The following is a 17,924-nucleotide window of genomic DNA, read 5'->3' as shown; positions in this document are numbered from 1 at the left end:
TAAAAATAAAAAAAAATCAATTTAAGAGATCAAGAAATTAAACAATATTAAAAGTTTCAAATTTTCAAAAATTAAGAATCTAATTAATAACAAATAATTTTTTTTACTTTTTTTTTTCTTTTAGAATATAAAATAAATATATTTTAAAATAAAAATTTTAAAAAATTATAAAACAAAGTTTTTCCCCTTCATCTTCTTCCTTTTAAATTAAAAGTTTTTTTCTTTATTTCAGTATTTATTTTAAATTTTCATTCTAAAATGGATTTATTTTATATTGTAAAAAAAAAAAGTAAAAAAATGTTATTTATTATTGATTAGATTTTTAATGATTTAATTCTTGATTTTTTTTTTAATAAAAACGACATAATTTGATAGTGGTCAAAGTTTGAGATAAAAATTGCTAATTATTTTACAGATGACACAGCTACATCAATAAACAAAATGCCACATCATCAATTCGTTTGCCACCTGCCACCTAGTTATGACAAAATCTAACAGAAATCTCATATTTCAGTAATGTGTATAGTTCGTAGGGAATTTTTAACATGGTGAATCATTCGAGAGCACGATCTAATAGTGGTCAAGTGGTATAGAGGCAAAAATATCATTTATTCAAATAAAAATATTAAAAAAAACGAGAAATAGAATAGATTTAACATTTTTCATCTTTTTTCCTAAAATTAAAAAGAAAACATTTGTCATCTTTTCATTATTAGTAATATATGTGATTTATTAATTTATCATATTATTTATAAAAAAAACATTATGTTCTGAGACACCACTCATTCCTGTATTTTTCTCATCTATATGCTACGTCATGTTGATATTATAGCTAGGGATGACGCATGCATATGTATATATTTATATATATCTATGATACGTCTATACATTAAAAAATTCTTCTACATTTTTCCTCTTAAAAGGAGTCAATATTTGCGAAGAGAAGATCTTGAAGAAACGATTTAAAAGGATTATATTCAAACAGCTCATGGTATATTGTATAGAAAATATCAGCTATATATGTAATTTATCCAAAGTTTCTACTAACATAAGCAGACTTTTATAAATTGATCAAGAAACGTACGCTAGCCAAAGCATATATATTCAACTTTTTTTTCTTTTTCAAATTATTGTCCGTCTTCACAAATCTATGCGTAAAAGGTTCTAGAACAGACTTGGCTATCAGTACGTGTTGTTATTATATATATAAAATGTATGTACTTTTGACTTGTGATTTTGTTTGAACATACTGTTCCACCTCGCCTCAGCTTTCCAAAGAAAACAAAAGAGAAACAGCTAGATTTGTGCTGTTAGTGGGTGAATATTTTTTTACCAGCTGAATTATTTGAATATGAAGTTGTCAGAATTATAATATACTATAACTATAGTTTTCCTTTTTAATAATATATATTAATATTCCACTACCATATACGATCATATATACTTGCTTAATTGAATCTGAATATTTCGCACAATTCCATTAAACCAAATTTGATCACTTTCAAAGTTTTTTACTTTTACAGTTACAATTGGCTACGTTTTATTCTGGATTGATTTTGAAATGTAACCTATGATTCTTGATATACAAGCATCCAGATATTGTACGAAGCAAAACTATCCTCATATAATAAAATATATTTAAGAGCAAATAGTAGTGTCCAATTTAGAATAAAATACATATGATCTGCTAGTAAACTGTACCCATCAAAATGTGGTGGTGTTAGACACCAACCACTACTGGTGCCTATATAACAACGCTCCATGTGATATTTTGTTTAAAAGGTTCAGGAGCTACTAAGATTTTCTTGTTTAAAAGGCTCAGGAGCAACTAGTCAACTGCATACTTTGACCAAACTCTTAAATTAAACCGAAACCAAATGAAAACAACGGTCAACTTCTCTCATTGATCCTTTCCACTTTTCTTTTAATTGGATTCTCAATATATAACTCTCAAATATATATTTTTCCTTGCAACTTCCTAGCAAGACTCTTATATAAACTCGTACACCTATACATGCATCCTATTCTTTAAAATAATTAAAGTTTCAAATTAGCTCAAGAATTGGAACATTGAAAGTAACTGAATCAGAATCAGCAGAGGAGTATTTATTTAGTTCCGTACGTACTTTGTCACCATGTCCGGGAGTGGTACCAGAAGAGAGAACAGTACTAATAAACCCCCAAAGGTTGTGATAATCAACACGCAATACGTGGAAACCGACATCAAGGGCTTCAAAAACGTGGTACAAAAGCTGACCGGAAAGGATTCCAAGGTGGAAGACGACGGCGACGATGGCCAGAGAGCGTTGAAAAGATGGTCTGATCATAATGACAACGCCAAGCAGTTTGAAAGTAGTACTAGCTCTAGTAGTCATCGAATGTATTCATCATATGCTACTCCAGCCGATGTTAGAACTTTGACGAGAGATATCTCCTTCAAAGAGATTGAGAGATTACTTAGAGATATGCCGCCGATTGATGAGATGTGACCGCTGTTCATGACTAACCTTTGATCGGATTATTATATACGCTTATTGAAATTTTGTTTCAGTTTCTTTTTTTTCTTTTTTCTTTTTTCTTTTGTTGTCGGTATATTTGTTTATTTCATTATTCGTTATATATTTGATATTTCATCGTGTGACTCATGAGTTTATTTATATATGTTTTTTCTCGTGCAATATTAATTATTCTACATGCTTTAATTCCACGTAATGCCACCGAAACCACGTATACCACGATACCTTCTTCGTTCAGTGATTGTGCTCCATCAACATGTATTAGCAAACAATTTTTGTAGAATAAATTAGAGGGTGTTGGCACCTTTTGTCTTTTAAATTTAAAAAATGGTTTCTCAAGTTTGGTAGGTGTTTGACATTTTTTTCATAAAATAATTTTTGAAAACAAAATTAAGAGAACATCGTAAAGTTGTTTTTAATTATAATTAATCTTTTTACTTATATAATATTTTTAATTATTATAATTATCTTACATCAATTTCTTTCTCATTAATTTATCTCTTTTCATTTTTTCCCTATTTACTTTCTCTCTTTTTATTTATTTCTATCTAGTCATTTTCTCTTTTAGTATTTTTTGCTTCAAATTCTCTTATCTTAATTTTTATTCCTCAAAATTTATCTTCTTACTTTCTCTTTCCTTACTTTCTATCACTTTTTCACATTACTTTATCTTATTATTTATTACAAATTTTTTTAAAAAATTTCTCTTTATAAATATATTTATTAATTTTTTTTAAATAAAACTGAAAAATTATTTTTAGAAAACATTAGCCAAACACCTGTTATTTTTTTAAAAACTACAAAAACAATTTTCTATTATTATTTCTGAAAACACAATTTTGAAAACAAAAAACAATGTCAAACGCACCCTTAAACGGTGTTTGACTCCTTAATTAAAAAACTATTTTTTGTTTTTAAAAGCTAAAAAATGTTTTTTGAAAACAAATTGGGGTGTTTGGCATTGTTTTCAGAAAACAATTTTTGAAAAAAAGTTACAAAAATCATAAAATTTTGATAACAACAAAAAATTATTTTCTATTGTTCTCAATTTTTTTTTGTCTATATTTTTTTTTTCTCACATCACTTTTTTAATTATTATTATCTAACATTATTTATTGTCACATCATTTTCTCTTACTTCACTTTCTCGCACATCACTTTCTCTCTCATCACTTTGTATCTCCTTATTTTCTCTCTCATCACTTTCTCTCTCCTTATCTTTTTTTTCTTGCTATTTTCTCTCTTCTCACTTTTTATCTTTTTATTTTTTTTTCATCATTTTCTATCTCTTTATTTTCTCTTGCATAATTTATTATGTCATCATTTTCTCTTTCATCACTTACTATATCCCCCTTTCTCTCTCATCACTTAATATATTATCATTTTCTCTCTCTGGCCATTTTCTCTCTCTCTACTCACTTCTCTCTCTTCACTTTCTTTCTCATCACATTCTCTCTCATTTTTTCTTGCATCGATCAATTTCTCTCTTATCAATTTCTATTTCTTCAAATTTTCTCAACTTTACTTTCTCACTCCTTATTTTTCATCATTTTTCTTTCAAATTATTTTATCTCATTATTTATTACAAACTTTTAAAATGTTTTTATCTTTGTAAATATAATTGTTAATTTTTTATGTAAGATTTAAAAATAAATAAAACTAAAAAATTATTTTTAGAAAATATTAACCAAACACTTCTTGTTTTTTTAAAACTACAAGAACTATTTTCTGTTCTCATTTCTCATAACACAACTTTGAAAACAGAAAACAAGCCAAACGGCCCTTATAGTTTCTTGAGAAATTTTATGCAGAACTGTTTATTACTGGAAGAATATAAGAGATTCTGATAAAATTCCAGAAATTGCTTCATAACCAGTGGAGCAATTTTGGCTTTGTTATATGAAATGGTTCGTACGTATATACCAATTTTGTATATGTGATCCGGACTATTTTATCAGATTTAAGCGATTTAGCTATAGTTTTTTAAGCGGATATATACTACACTCCTTGATACACAGTTTAATAATATTTAAACAGAATTTTTTTTTTCTCGAGTATGACGCTACTAATTCGTGAAATATACTGCACTACATGATACATAGTTTAATAATACTTAATAATTAATTTTCACAATTATATAATGTTTTAGCAGTTAGGTTTTTTTTTCTGTTAAGTGAAGTCAGAATATTCAAGAAAAAATTGGAAATTATTATAAGCCTATACTATTTTGGGTTATGTGTTTTAGCTTAATTCCATGTACCCTTAGATTTATAAAAGATATATTTTGACTATTTGTTTTGTCAAATGGTAAAAAATACATAAATTTGGTCACAATATTTTCAAAATTATACTATACAAATCGACACCTTCAAGAGATCATCACATTTTCTAAGTCAATGACTCACTATATAAAGCCAGATGACAAAAATATTTTGGTAGAATTCAAATTCAGGGAACTATTTTTAAATTTGACAAAATACAATGTCTAAAAATATATTTTTTTTAAAATATAAAGTCTATCATAAAATTAAACTAAAACACAAGAACCCAAAATCGTATTAACCCATAATTAGACTGACTGAAATTTTTTTTCCATCTAAACATGATAAAAAATGCTTGATCACTAAAAATTTAGAAGTTTAAAAACTTAATCACTAAAACTAATTATAAATTTAGAGACAAAACATTTCTCAACATATATGATATAATTTATGGATCATCAACATGCCAAAAATGCTTTTCTTAATTGGTTGGAATTTATTAACTATTTGAAAATTATAAATGCAAAATCGCTATCAAATTCTGACAAGAAGCTATGGACCTATCCAAAAAAACATTACATTGGATATTTTTCATTCATGGGATTGGATTGGTGGAAAAATAAAATCAGCTTATCATTGGATTGAATTAGAAGCCCTCAAAACTATTGGTTCAAGTGCATACAGATCATGCTTACCCTGCTCTCATCTCATTATAATTGTTTGTTCACACTACTTTGATGTGACCAAACTAGTTGCATTCCTCATCATTCATTCTTTCACCTTTGCATTCACTTGAATTTGCTTTGTTGCTGTTTTTTTTTTTTTTGCTATAAATATATATATTTATATGTATGAGATGTGATATTCTCCACTAACCAAAAGTAGTACTAGATTTAATATTTTGCAATCAACATCAAATCAAGTTAATACTTATCATTTAGGGGAGAGGGAGTGGAATAGCTTGGTTGGTTAATAAGAGCCTGTGGACCTAACCTCTTACAACTTTGGGAACCTCTCTAATAAAAATGTCCTTAAATTCTATATCAGAGGCTCCCATCCTCACATGGAGAATTTAATTCAAAGTTGGTTTATTGGCTGGCTAGCTAGCTATAGGAAAAACCTCATCACCTTGCTAGAAGGAATAGCTACTCCTTTGGAGTTTATATAATCAAGGGGACTACTACTTCATATTCTTTTTCACAAAAATACAAGATACTTGCATATATGTAGTTATGACTTGGAAATGCAAAAAAAACATAACTTATATAATACTTGAATAAACGCAATATGATAAATACAATATTTATATCTATTAAATTAAAGATACATAAATATTATAAATATAAATAACTTATAATATATATATATATAATAATATAATATTATAATTATAAATAATTTATAATATATATAACAATATAATATTATAAATATAAATAACTTATAATATATATAACAATATAATATTATAAATATAAATAACTTATAATATATATAACAATATTATAATTATAAATACCAATATATAAATAACTATAATATAAATAGCAATTATAATTAATTTACACAATAATTATAAAGAACAAAATTAAAAGCCGAGGCCTGTGTAACACACAGTTTCCTTAAAACAGATTCGTCGCCTCTACGAGGTTTCGACGTCTATCTCCCAGGATACAACGGTAAACGACAAGTAACTCAATTACTTCGCCGAACCAAATATGCCCGAACTCTATCACACTAGAACAGATCTAAGAACTATAAAGAGTAAAAGAGAAAAACAATATTGAGAAATTATATATATCTTTAATCTTCAAAGGAAGATAAAATATATATAAGAATATGTTTTGGTGTAAAAATAAACTAAGACCACTATGGTCTATATATAGTTTCTAACTATGGAGATTTTTCATTCACAAACATTGTGGGACAAATAAAAATTACTATTCACTATTGATTTTTTCTAACAATCCCCCACATGAATGAAAAAACTGACTCAAGAAAAACCAACAGATGGTTTAGACCTAGGTGTAGAGTTCAACGTTAGAAACCCGCATAGGATAGGTAGGTGTTACCCTTTGAACCTTCCCTTGTGTAAGTATATTTACTTTACTGGCTGATCAGTAGACGCGATGTCTTTGAACTGTTCTGCCGTTCGTGTAAACGATGATATACCACACACAGGAATCTTCCTGACATATATTGGTTCTCAATATTATGTTCGTTTTGGCCCTGAACATTTCCCTGGTTCTGCAAGAGATATTCTAGGAATTGAGCCCTTATTCAATCCCTATAGAAGCGGCCCATCTTCTCTCTCACATAGGTGATTTTCTTAATTAAGAGTAACCCGTATTACTCTGCTCGACATTTCGACGCATAAGAAATCATTAAAAGCATAGCTTAACCTTTTCCTTACGGTTATCACTTTTTCATCATAGGAATGGACAATGAGGATAACCCCCACAGTGATCCAACATAGTCTTTACAGTTTTAGTTGTCCCTTTGAACCTAGATCTTGGGATCTCCAGTCAATTAGGTGGGGTGTCTACTGTATTGACTTTATTCATTCATGGGCTTTAGACCCATTCCCCTCGATGATTTTTCAACCAACTCTCTATTTAACCATTTGGTTAGCGGATCCGCAATATTATCCTTTGACTTCACATAGTCAATAGAGATAACTCCAGTTGAGAGTAGTTGTCTAATGGTATTGTGTCTACGACGTATATGTCTAGACTTACCATTATACATATTATTATGCGCCCTACCAATTGCAGATTGACTATCGCAATGTAAGCCAATAGCTGGCACTGGTTTAGGCCATTTTGGAATATCTTCTAAAAATTGACGAAGCCATTCAGCTTCTTCGCCACACTTGTCTAAGGCAATAAACTCAGATTCCATCGTGGATCTAGCTATTACCGTTTGTTTAGAAGATTTCCATGATACAACTGCACCACCGAGTGTGAACACATATCCACTCATAGATTTTAAATCTTTCATGTCAAATTTCTAGTTCAACATACTCTTGATAGATTTGATCATCTTATCACTGCTTCCAACAATGAGCATGTCATCTACGTAAAGACACAAAATGACATAGTCATTATCTGTTTCTTTAAAATAAATACATTTATCGCATTCATTGATTTTGAAGCCATTTGCCAACATAGTTTGGTCAAATTTCTCATGCCATTGTTTTGGTGCTTGCTTTAAACCATATAAAGATTTCACCAATTTACATACTTTTCTTTCTTTTTGGGTATCTTATTTAAAAGATAATTAGCTGATAAGATAGCTTCTCCCCACATGTTCTGCGACAATCCAGAACTAATCAACATCGCATTCATCATCTCTTTCAATGTACGATTTTTTCGTTCAGCAACACCATTTTACTGAGGTGAATAAGGTGCAGTGGTTTCATGGATGATTCCATTTTTTGCACAGAATTCACGAAATGGTGATTCATATTCACCACCTCGATCACTTCTCAACACCTTAATCTTTTTGTTAAGTTGATTCTCAACTTCGGTCTTATAGAGAACAAATTTCTCTATAGCCTCGTCTTTGCTTTTCAGCAAATACACATAGCAATATTTCGTGCTATCATCGACAAAAGTAATAAAATACTTATTGCCTCCCCTTGTTTGAACAAATTTTAAATCACATACATCGCTATGGATTAAATTTAGGGGTTCATTATTCCTTTCTATCGTTTTGAAGGAAGACCTTGTTAGTTTTGCCTCAACACAGGTTTCACACTTATGATTTGAATCAATGTGAAATTTTGGTATGTGATTCAAGTTAATTAATCTCCGTAGAGTATCATAATTAACATGTCCTAGTCTACCATGCCAAACATTGGAAGACTCAAGCAAGTAAGTAGAAGAGTTATTAACTTTATTGATGATTGGTTTAACAACCATTACACTGAGTTTAAACAACCCATCAGTTACATAATCACTTCCCACAAACATTCCACTTTTGGACAGAACAACTTTGTCTGACTCAAATACAATTCGGAATCCGTGTTTGTTCAACAGTGAACCAGACACTAGGTTTTTCCGGATCTCTGGTACGTACAGTACGTTGTTCAGAGTCAGCTCATTTCCAGAAGTCATTTTTAGGATCACACTTCCTTGACCCGCAATTTTAGATGTGGCAGAATTTCCCATGAAAATCTTCTCACCATTATCTACCTGTTCAAAAGATTTGAACAGACTCTTGTTTGAGCATACATGCCGAGTGGCACCAGTATCAATCCACCACTCCATTGGGTTGGAATTGATTAGGTTTATCTCAGACACCATGGCTGATAGATTTATTAGATCAAACTTAAAGAAAATTCTTAGGTTAGCCTGGAAGGGTAAAAAACCCAACCATTCGTGGTCTAGCCTCTCGTAGAATATTTCTATTAAGTATTTATCCAGCCTCAAATATCTCTACTAGATAATTTCCAAAGAACACTAGAAGAAGGGTCTAGCCCCTGCCTCCGCAGTCTAGTTTCTTTGAAAATATTCAGTTCCCAGAACTTCTCTAGTGAGATTTAAGTTCAAACGAACTTTTCACAATAACAATATCTTTCAATATATAGATATAGAAATATCACTGATATATTCAAATATTATATTAAACACGAATCTGTTTTAAGATTGTAGGAAAAACATAACTTATATAATACTTGAATAAACGCAATATGATAAATACAATATTTATATCTACTAAATTAAAGATACATAAATATTATAAATATAAATAACTTATAATATATATATAACAATATAATATTATAATTATAAATAACTTATAATATATATAACAATATAATATTATAAATATAAATAACTTATAATATATATATAACAATATTATAATTATAAATACCAATATATAAATAACTATAATATAAATAGCAATTATAATTAATTTACACAATAATTATAAAGAACAAAATTAAAAGCCGAGGCCTGTATAACACACAGTTTCCTTAAAACAGATTCGTCGCCTCTATGAGGTTTCAACGTCTATCTCCCAGGATACAACGGTAAACGACAAGTAACTCAATTACTTCGCCGAACCAAATATGTCCGAACTCTATCACACTAGAACAGATCTAAGAACTATAAAGAGAAAAAGAGAAAAACAATATTGAGAAATTATATATATCTTTAATCTTCAAAGGAAGATAAAATATATATAAGAATATGTTTTGGTGTAAAAATAAACTAAGACCACTATGGTCTATATATAATTTCTAACTATGGAGATTTTTCATTCACAAACATTGTGGGACAAATAAAAATTATTATTCACTATTGATTTTTTCTAACAGGAAATTGGAACATCACTGAAAATGAATGGATCTTGAACAATGGACACCGCAAAAAAGAGGCATGAAAAATGTGAAGAGAATAAATTTTGATAGAATCTTTTGAGGGGGGTACACTTATTCACTGTTCTGAACAGCGCAGAGAGGCTACAAGTGAAAGAGACTTGTAATAAAAGTGTAATAATGAAAATAGTGTATATATATACATATTACTTAGAGTAATAGATTAAAATGATATTTTTTTTAAGTTATTTTACATTTTAGTTTAATTTTAATAATTTTTTTTAAAATAATCTCTATCTGGATTTTTTGACTAACTGAAAATTTTCGATCGACTATTTGAAGTGTTGAATGTACAAAAAATTATAAAAAATAAGCAAAAATGTAAAATAATTTTAAAAAAATAAGCAAATTTGACAAAAGTACACTATTATAACTATTATATATATAGGAGTTTGTTTGTCTAGGTCTATATATTTATATATATATATATATTTTTTTTTTTGTGGTATAACGCGTTTTTCTATTGGCTTCTGATTATTGTTTCTGCATGCACTTTGCTGTAAGGTGGTCCCAAAAGAAAGACAATGAGCCCACAAGATCTTAATGCTTTCTATGTGCTAGTTCATATGGCATGGACCATTTTCTTTATTTGTTTACCTTTTTATTTTTCATTCTATGCCTGTGCCTAGGTTCACTTCAGTTTAAGAATCAAATAGAGAATGTGCGATAAAAAGTTATTATTTTACTAAAACAACGGATCTTAGTTAGTTTCTTACACTAAATAATGATCTGTTTTAATTAAAATAACATTACCAGGTTAGTATACAAACCAAACAGAGAGGGAAAATTTCATATTTGAATCAAGTCTCTCATATTTAAAAAATATATAAATTAAAATCTGGAAGAATCTATAAAGAATGATTGGAATGAAACATATATATCTCGATGCTTCTGCATTTAATGCATTTCATTGTACACCATCACTGAAAGTGACCCATCTAGTACTTAATTTAGTTTACTTATTTATTGAATATATGCAAGCTATATTCATAAATTTATAATACATTTATTGAAAAACACCCTTTAATTTAATGAAAATAAAAGATCATTATTGGATATTTGGTCTGTCCAACTGTTCGGAAACTGGCCAGAAAGGAGTTGGCATGTACTTTTTTTTTTTAGTTATTATGATTATTTTGCTGGGTCGGTTGGCATATATTAACTTATCCTCTAGAAAAGTAAGAACATTAGCATGTATATAGCAGAGACTGAAAATGTAAATAATAGAAGGTAAATAGACTTTGAGACACAATCGAGAGCCATTTTTGTTATGAACAAGAAGTTTACATAATCCTTTTCAACGAAATGAACCCAAGTCTAAGAGTGAGAGAGAGAGAGAGAAAAGGGTAGTTTTCTTTACATGATGAGAGAAAAAGGGCAAAATAGGAAGAGCAAAGACAAACCAAGAAGGGGAGGGAAAAAAAACATTAAAAGTATTCCATCTATAGCCTAGCCAATTATGATTAGACAGAAGATATAATTCTATTTAAAACATTTATCTAATAAGTGGGAAATTATTATTATTATTATTATCTTTTTTTTAGTTTCATTGGAGAGATATGACTTATGAGGCTGCAATTTTCTCGAAGTGTCCAAGCCTGTTATCAGACAATCTGGTCTTGAAAGCAGATTTTTTGTACTCGAACCATGTGAACTCTTTGTACAAACTTTCTTCACCTTTCATGAGACAGGGCAATGGAGCTATTTTCTCACACAAAGGGGGTCCCCCAAAATAGATCATTGAAACTCTAGATTGCAAGCCGTTTGCCAGAACTCTGTGCTTCACACTTTGGAATCTACTGTTAGTCATCACCTGCCAGTGCCAGTATTCTTAAACTTTTTAGTTACTGAAGAAAAGACCCATAACAATAATAATAAACCCATCAACCAAAAAATAAAATATCTTTCAATAGTGCACATTATCTTTACAAATTTTCTTTTTTGACCACAAAACAGAGGATTAAGTTAATCTCATCACTTGGGAAAGCAGCCTTTTACTTTCCATTTTGACTATATTTTACTTACATGAATGAATGAAAGAAACTATAAGAATAAGATGGAAGTTGAAAACAGTCAAAAAAAAAAAAAAAAATAGTAAAACCCTTTTATAGTTTACACATACAAACAGATTCACAATCTTATCCATTTGAAACATGATTTGAAACTTTAGACGTTGAAGTTGGGTCCCAACTTTTATTTTAATAAATAAATTTAAAATAAACCACCTTGGAATAATCTTCAAGAAATAGCAATAAAAAAGAATAATAATTTTCTAGTAGTTTGTAAAATTAATGTAAACATTTCTAAGGTCGTTATAGTGAGTACGTTGATTACCTGTAGAGAGTCGCCGACATTGATAAAAAAGGAGTCTTGATCAGGTGGGACTGAAATCCAACTGCCATCCCTCAAAGAAATTTGGAGGCCAGAAGTGTTGTTGGATCTCAGCACTGAAATGATTTGTGGGTCTGTGTGCTCTCCGAACCCAATCACATTCCCACCTCCAACCTCTGGACATGGCGGATAGTGATTCAGTCTGAAAACAGAGTCACTCTGTTCATCCATTAACAGCTTACTCAGCACATTCCTCGGCTGAATCTTCAGCCCTTCTGCCATCAGTTCCAGAATCTCACACGCCATTTTCTTCACCGCCAAGATGTAGTCGTCCAAAGCAAAACTGCAAAGAAAAAACTATCAGAAAATGAAAGAGAAAAGAGAGTGGACTCATTTATATATGTAACTGAATTGAGCTTTATAATTGGTTCTGTTTAAAGAATTGTACCGTAGCTTTTCCGGGTCTCCGCCGAAAACCGATTTAAACCTTTCAGAAATGAATTCCGAATTGGTTGTTAAGAGAAGGTATTCAACCCAACCTATATCGCCATGTTGACCAATCTTTTTGTTTCCGTACCCAAAAGGGTTGGGAGGCCCTGCTTTCTCTTTCTCGGAAAGAGGCAGGGAAAAGAATTTGACTGCTTCAGATTCCAACCTCCTGATAAAATCCATTGGGACGCCATGGTTGATGACTTTGAAGAATCCAAAATCTTCACAGGCCTTCACTATGAGTTGCTTTGAGTCGGGTTGCGAAAGGTCTATTAATGGAATACCGTATAGTAAGTTATTAGTGCCTCTGCAATTTCTAAGGTAAGGGAAATGGTCATGTTGGGATAAGACCACCATTGTAGAATTAGTAGTACTAACAGTGGTTTTCTCTATTCTTTATATCTGTTTAAACAAACGAAGACCGTTGTGGAAAGAAAGGCAGAAAAACTTGGATTGAAAGAGGCGAATTCCAAGACGGGTTTTGGTTGAATTGTTGAAATGGAAGTGTTTTGTTTGAGTTTTTTTTTTGTGTGTGTGGGGTTTGAGTGAATGGTTTTAGACTCATTTAGTTGGCTATTTATACGAAAGCGGGAGAGGAAAAATTGTGTGGGCGGCGTGTTTGTGTGTACGTGTAGTGTACTATGAGTGTGTATGTATGACATGAATCATCATCTTTAATTACTTTTCAACTAATCGCATATTTATACGTTAACTACTAAAATTTGCACACAAAACTTTATCACAGAGCATTGTCATATATGACTTGTAATAGTTACAAAATTATAGTGTCTACGTGTCATTTAACCATAAATTGTTAAGAAATTATACAATGTAATTGATTAGAGCAACTCTAATGAGAGAGTTGCTTTGGGTAATTATTTGTCGGAGGTGGGAATTGAAAATTGAGGTGGAAAAATTATTTTAAAAGAAAATTGACAACGTTGACCAAGAGTGGTAACGTTGTCTTCATTTTTTCTTATTTTTTTTATTGATTAAACTTGACTGAAAAATTTTGATTTGACAATTTAAGCAAACTCCCATTAGAGATGCTCTTAGAAGAGACAGTAAGTTTGATGTAATGTCCGGTATCATCCCCTTTGATATTGCAATATATTTGCTATGTTTTTTTTAATAATTATTAATATCATTATTGAATTGAGCTTACTGTGGTTTTACTCGGAATGAGTATAATAAAACACTAAGAAGGGGGTGATGTGATGATCATGATAGTGTAGAGGAAAAAAGCAGTCATCAAGTCGTTGAGGGAGATGGATAGACCACTACTACTTCTTCCTCCACATTGAACACCATACCACACCACCCAAGTTTTCTATTGGGAATGGTCACATCCGCAACATTCCTTCTTTTCCATAGTTATCCAATGATATATTCTTCTTACTATTTAGAGATACTAACTCCATTTAAATAAAAATTATCATACTTTCTTTTTCTTTTTTATTATAATAATAAACCAAATTTATTTTCATCCAAATGGGATTTGGAATTTGGATGGAATTGATGCTGTAACAATTTTTAAAAAGTGATATGTGATTGTTATTGAACTCAATATAAAGATAAACAAAGTCAATAGTATCAATGTCACTCAAAATCGATTATTGAGATTTGACTGATAGCAAGGCTCAGCTCAGAGCCTCAAACTTTCTTTCAATTTTGGAATATTTATTTCACGTTGTCTTGGAGTGTTTTAAATCAATGTGAAGAAAGCTATATACAAAATATAACATTTTATCACTGATTAGACTTGATGTGGGATATATATACAGATCTATTCTACTTGTATTAATTATTCATTAAAGCTAGAAAAGTATTAAATGAAAAACTAGAAAGAAAAAAAAGTATCTTTTGCTTAAATAATATAGGATCTTCTCTAGTGCACACACAATTTTTGGATGCATAAATGGTTTTCAATATGTGATTAATTATAATTTTTTTTGAAGGGTGGGGGTATATTTTAGTTATTTAGAATATAGTGTAAAAAATTTAGATTTTTTAAAAATAAATTGTTGCAAACATAACTATTTTTTTTATATGCATGTAAAACATCATGTTTCAATCTTGTTTTCAACACTATATTTTTAAAGTTTTATAAAAATTTATAATATAGTCTAAATAATTAGAATTTATAAGGTACACCTACAAATAGGGTGTGCATTAGAAAATTTCTTTTGTCATTAATTTTTAAACAAAAAATAGAGAATGCGCATTCATTTGCGTGATGAAATGTTGGAGCAATCTCTGCCTTTTCTCTCGTTATTTTAGTCGTAATAATACAATTTTTTATTAGACAATTTGTTGTAAATTATGAAATAATTTAATTAGTTAATAAAATGTAGAAGAGTAAAGCTATTTTACATGATTGAGTGGCAAGTGGACCTATTAGCTCTCGAATGTAATGATTATAATCTTTTTATATTATTATTCAATTATTAAAAAAATTGAAAGCCTTGCTATAATTTTATCAATTCTCAAGTATATATAAAACCAAATAATCAATCAAATTACATGCTACTAATCTACTAAAATTATAAAAAAGAATGAATGTGGTATGATATACCCTACCAGGAGAGCATGATCCTAACCATTCATAAAAATTTTTTAAAAAAATGTTACTCTTTTAACTATATTATTTATTAAATTTATAGAACAGTTTTGAAATTTTAATTGTTAAACATCTCTTTCACTCTATTTCCATACTTTTATGAAATATATGTTTTAAATATATAAAAATAGGGATATTGGCGACAAAATTACTCAACTTTTTTAAAAAATTTTGAATTAGTACTTAATTTTTTTTATGGAAAAAGTACATAATGTCTACTTCTGATGGTATTCGTTGGTACCCATCCTAATTGAGCTGTTAAATGCTGACTAAATGCACACGTGGCACCCAATAATTTGTCCAACTCATTAATTTTTAACTAATTTGTTTTTTATTTTTAAAATTTAAATGTATACTATTTAATTTTTTCATTTTAAATTCAATTTAAATTAATTTTCTCAAAAATTAATGAGTTTGACGAATGATAGGGTGTCACATGTACATTTAGTCAGCATTTAACAACTCAATTAGTGTGGGTACTGACGGATACCAACAAAATTGGACATTAGATACTTTTGCCACAAAAAAAAAATTGCGTACTAATTTACAAGTTTTAGAAAATATTTAATACTTTTGCCTTCAATATCCCTATAAAAATATTTAATTTAAAAAAAATCAGATATTAAAAAAAACTAAAAAAAATTACATATTTATAGTCTCGTTTAAGAAAGAAAAAAAATGTTATTGAAGAAAAGTATGACAAGAATAAACCTACCCTAAAAAAAATACAATGAGTAACTATATATATATGTATATAAATATACAACAAAAATAAATATTTAAAAATTTAATATACATAAGAGTAGTGGTTATGTGGAAAAAAATCATTTTAGGTGTTATTAATTTTTCTAAAATATGATTTTATTATCTAATGATATATTAAGATATTTTATAAAACAATAATTAATAAGAAAATGTGAAGATTGAAAAAGGGCATATAATAAGGTTACCACCATATTAAAGTTGACAATAATCTAAAATAATATGACTCAGCAATTGGTCAAATCTCAAATGATCGATTAACCTTTTTCCCCTAAAAAAAATGATTCAGCATCATATGCAAGACAGTTGTATTAGTTACTACTGGTAAAATAAGAAAGGAAAATTTTGACAACTAGCAATATTATTTTTTTTAGTGTAAGAAGTTCAAAGATAATGGTAAAATATAATTAAATTGGAAGCACCAAGTACAGTATAATTGTGTAGAAATTCGTATAATTCAATATGTTTAATTTTGGCTGAGAATCTATGATGTATATGTTTTAATAATTATGTATTTGATTTATATAAATGTCTCAGTAATTATAGACATGGTGAATAATTATTATTTTATATCAAAGTACGTTGTATATAATTTAATACCTATTTTTTTATAAATATTTTTATATTATTAAGCTAATGATAAAATTATAATAAAAATAAATATTTATATATAATAAAAAACTCATGTATTTGTATCATGTCTTGCACATAAAGTATCTTAATCGTTTTATTCAGATGATCATAAAAGTTCATAAATTTATAAAGAAATGCTATTCTGATGGTACCATATATATTTATTACTTTTCCATCGAGTTTTCTATAACGCTCTAAATAGGAATAATTAAATTAAAACCATATATTTGCAGCACAAGAACTTCTATATTAATTACAGATCAAATCCAACCTCAACGTAAAAGAAATTATACTCCAATTTGTTTTTCTTCTTAAATTTTTACTCTCAACTATTTTATTAACTAAGCACTTACAATGAATGTGTTATTTTATCATTATTTTGCATCACCAAAACTCTATTTTAATATTTTTTTTATTCATTTAAATATTTTCTATCACTTTCAATAATATCTTTATATATTTTAATATATAAAATATTTATCTATGTCAAATATAATTATACTCTACAATTAAAAGAATATAATTATACTCTATTTAAAATTAACTTAAAGTTATAAAACAAATTAAAATATAAATTAATTTAAAAATATAAAAATAATAAAATTATTATAATAACATTCATTTTAAATATTGTAGAGAATGAGAAAATATTTATATATATATATATATATATATTAAGAAGAATATTACATTATTGTACATATTTATGGAGGGAGAGATACATGTGTATGTGTATACATATAAATATATGAAAGAAAGAGAAAGAAGAAAAAAAATAAAATAAAAAAAAAGATATACAACATGAACAGTACTCTATAACTCTACAACTCTACAACATGAATAGTATATTGTGCTAAATTTTTTTTGCATTTTACAACATCCAATGAAGGGAGATTTTAAGGTTTTGAGCTATTATTTTAGGTA

General features: G+C 28.5%; 2 protein-coding genes across 2 annotated transcripts; one reads left to right on the top strand and one right to left on the bottom strand.

Moving 5' to 3' along the window:
* Positions 1–1,929: 1,929 nt before the first annotated feature.
* LOC133793637 (VQ motif-containing protein 1) lies at positions 1,930–2,641 on the top strand. Its single transcript, XM_062230944.1, has one exon. The coding sequence runs from the start codon at positions 2,136–2,138 to the stop codon at positions 2,487–2,489; it is 354 nt and encodes a 117-aa protein (XP_062086928.1). The 5' UTR covers positions 1,930–2,135; the 3' UTR covers positions 2,490–2,641.
* Positions 2,642–11,405: 8,764 nt separating this feature from the next.
* On the bottom strand, positions 11,406–13,538 carry LOC133796603 (gibberellin 2-beta-dioxygenase 1-like). The gene is made up of 3 exons (XM_062234184.1): positions 12,945–13,538; positions 12,500–12,839; positions 11,406–11,978 (listed from the first exon to the last, which is right to left on the bottom strand). Exons 1-3 carry the CDS (start codon positions 13,340–13,342, stop codon positions 11,730–11,732), a joined length of 987 nt encoding a protein of 328 aa, XP_062090168.1. The 5' UTR covers positions 13,343–13,538; the 3' UTR covers positions 11,406–11,729.
* Positions 13,539–17,924: the final 4,386 nt, after the last annotated feature.

Source organism: Humulus lupulus, chromosome 8, assembly GCF_963169125.1.
Source record: "Humulus lupulus chromosome 8, drHumLupu1.1, whole genome shotgun sequence".
Classification (NCBI taxonomy): domain Eukaryota; kingdom Viridiplantae; phylum Streptophyta; class Magnoliopsida; order Rosales; family Cannabaceae; genus Humulus; species Humulus lupulus.
Note: the sequence above shows the minus strand (reverse complement) of the source record. Positions and strands in the feature narration are given on the sequence as shown.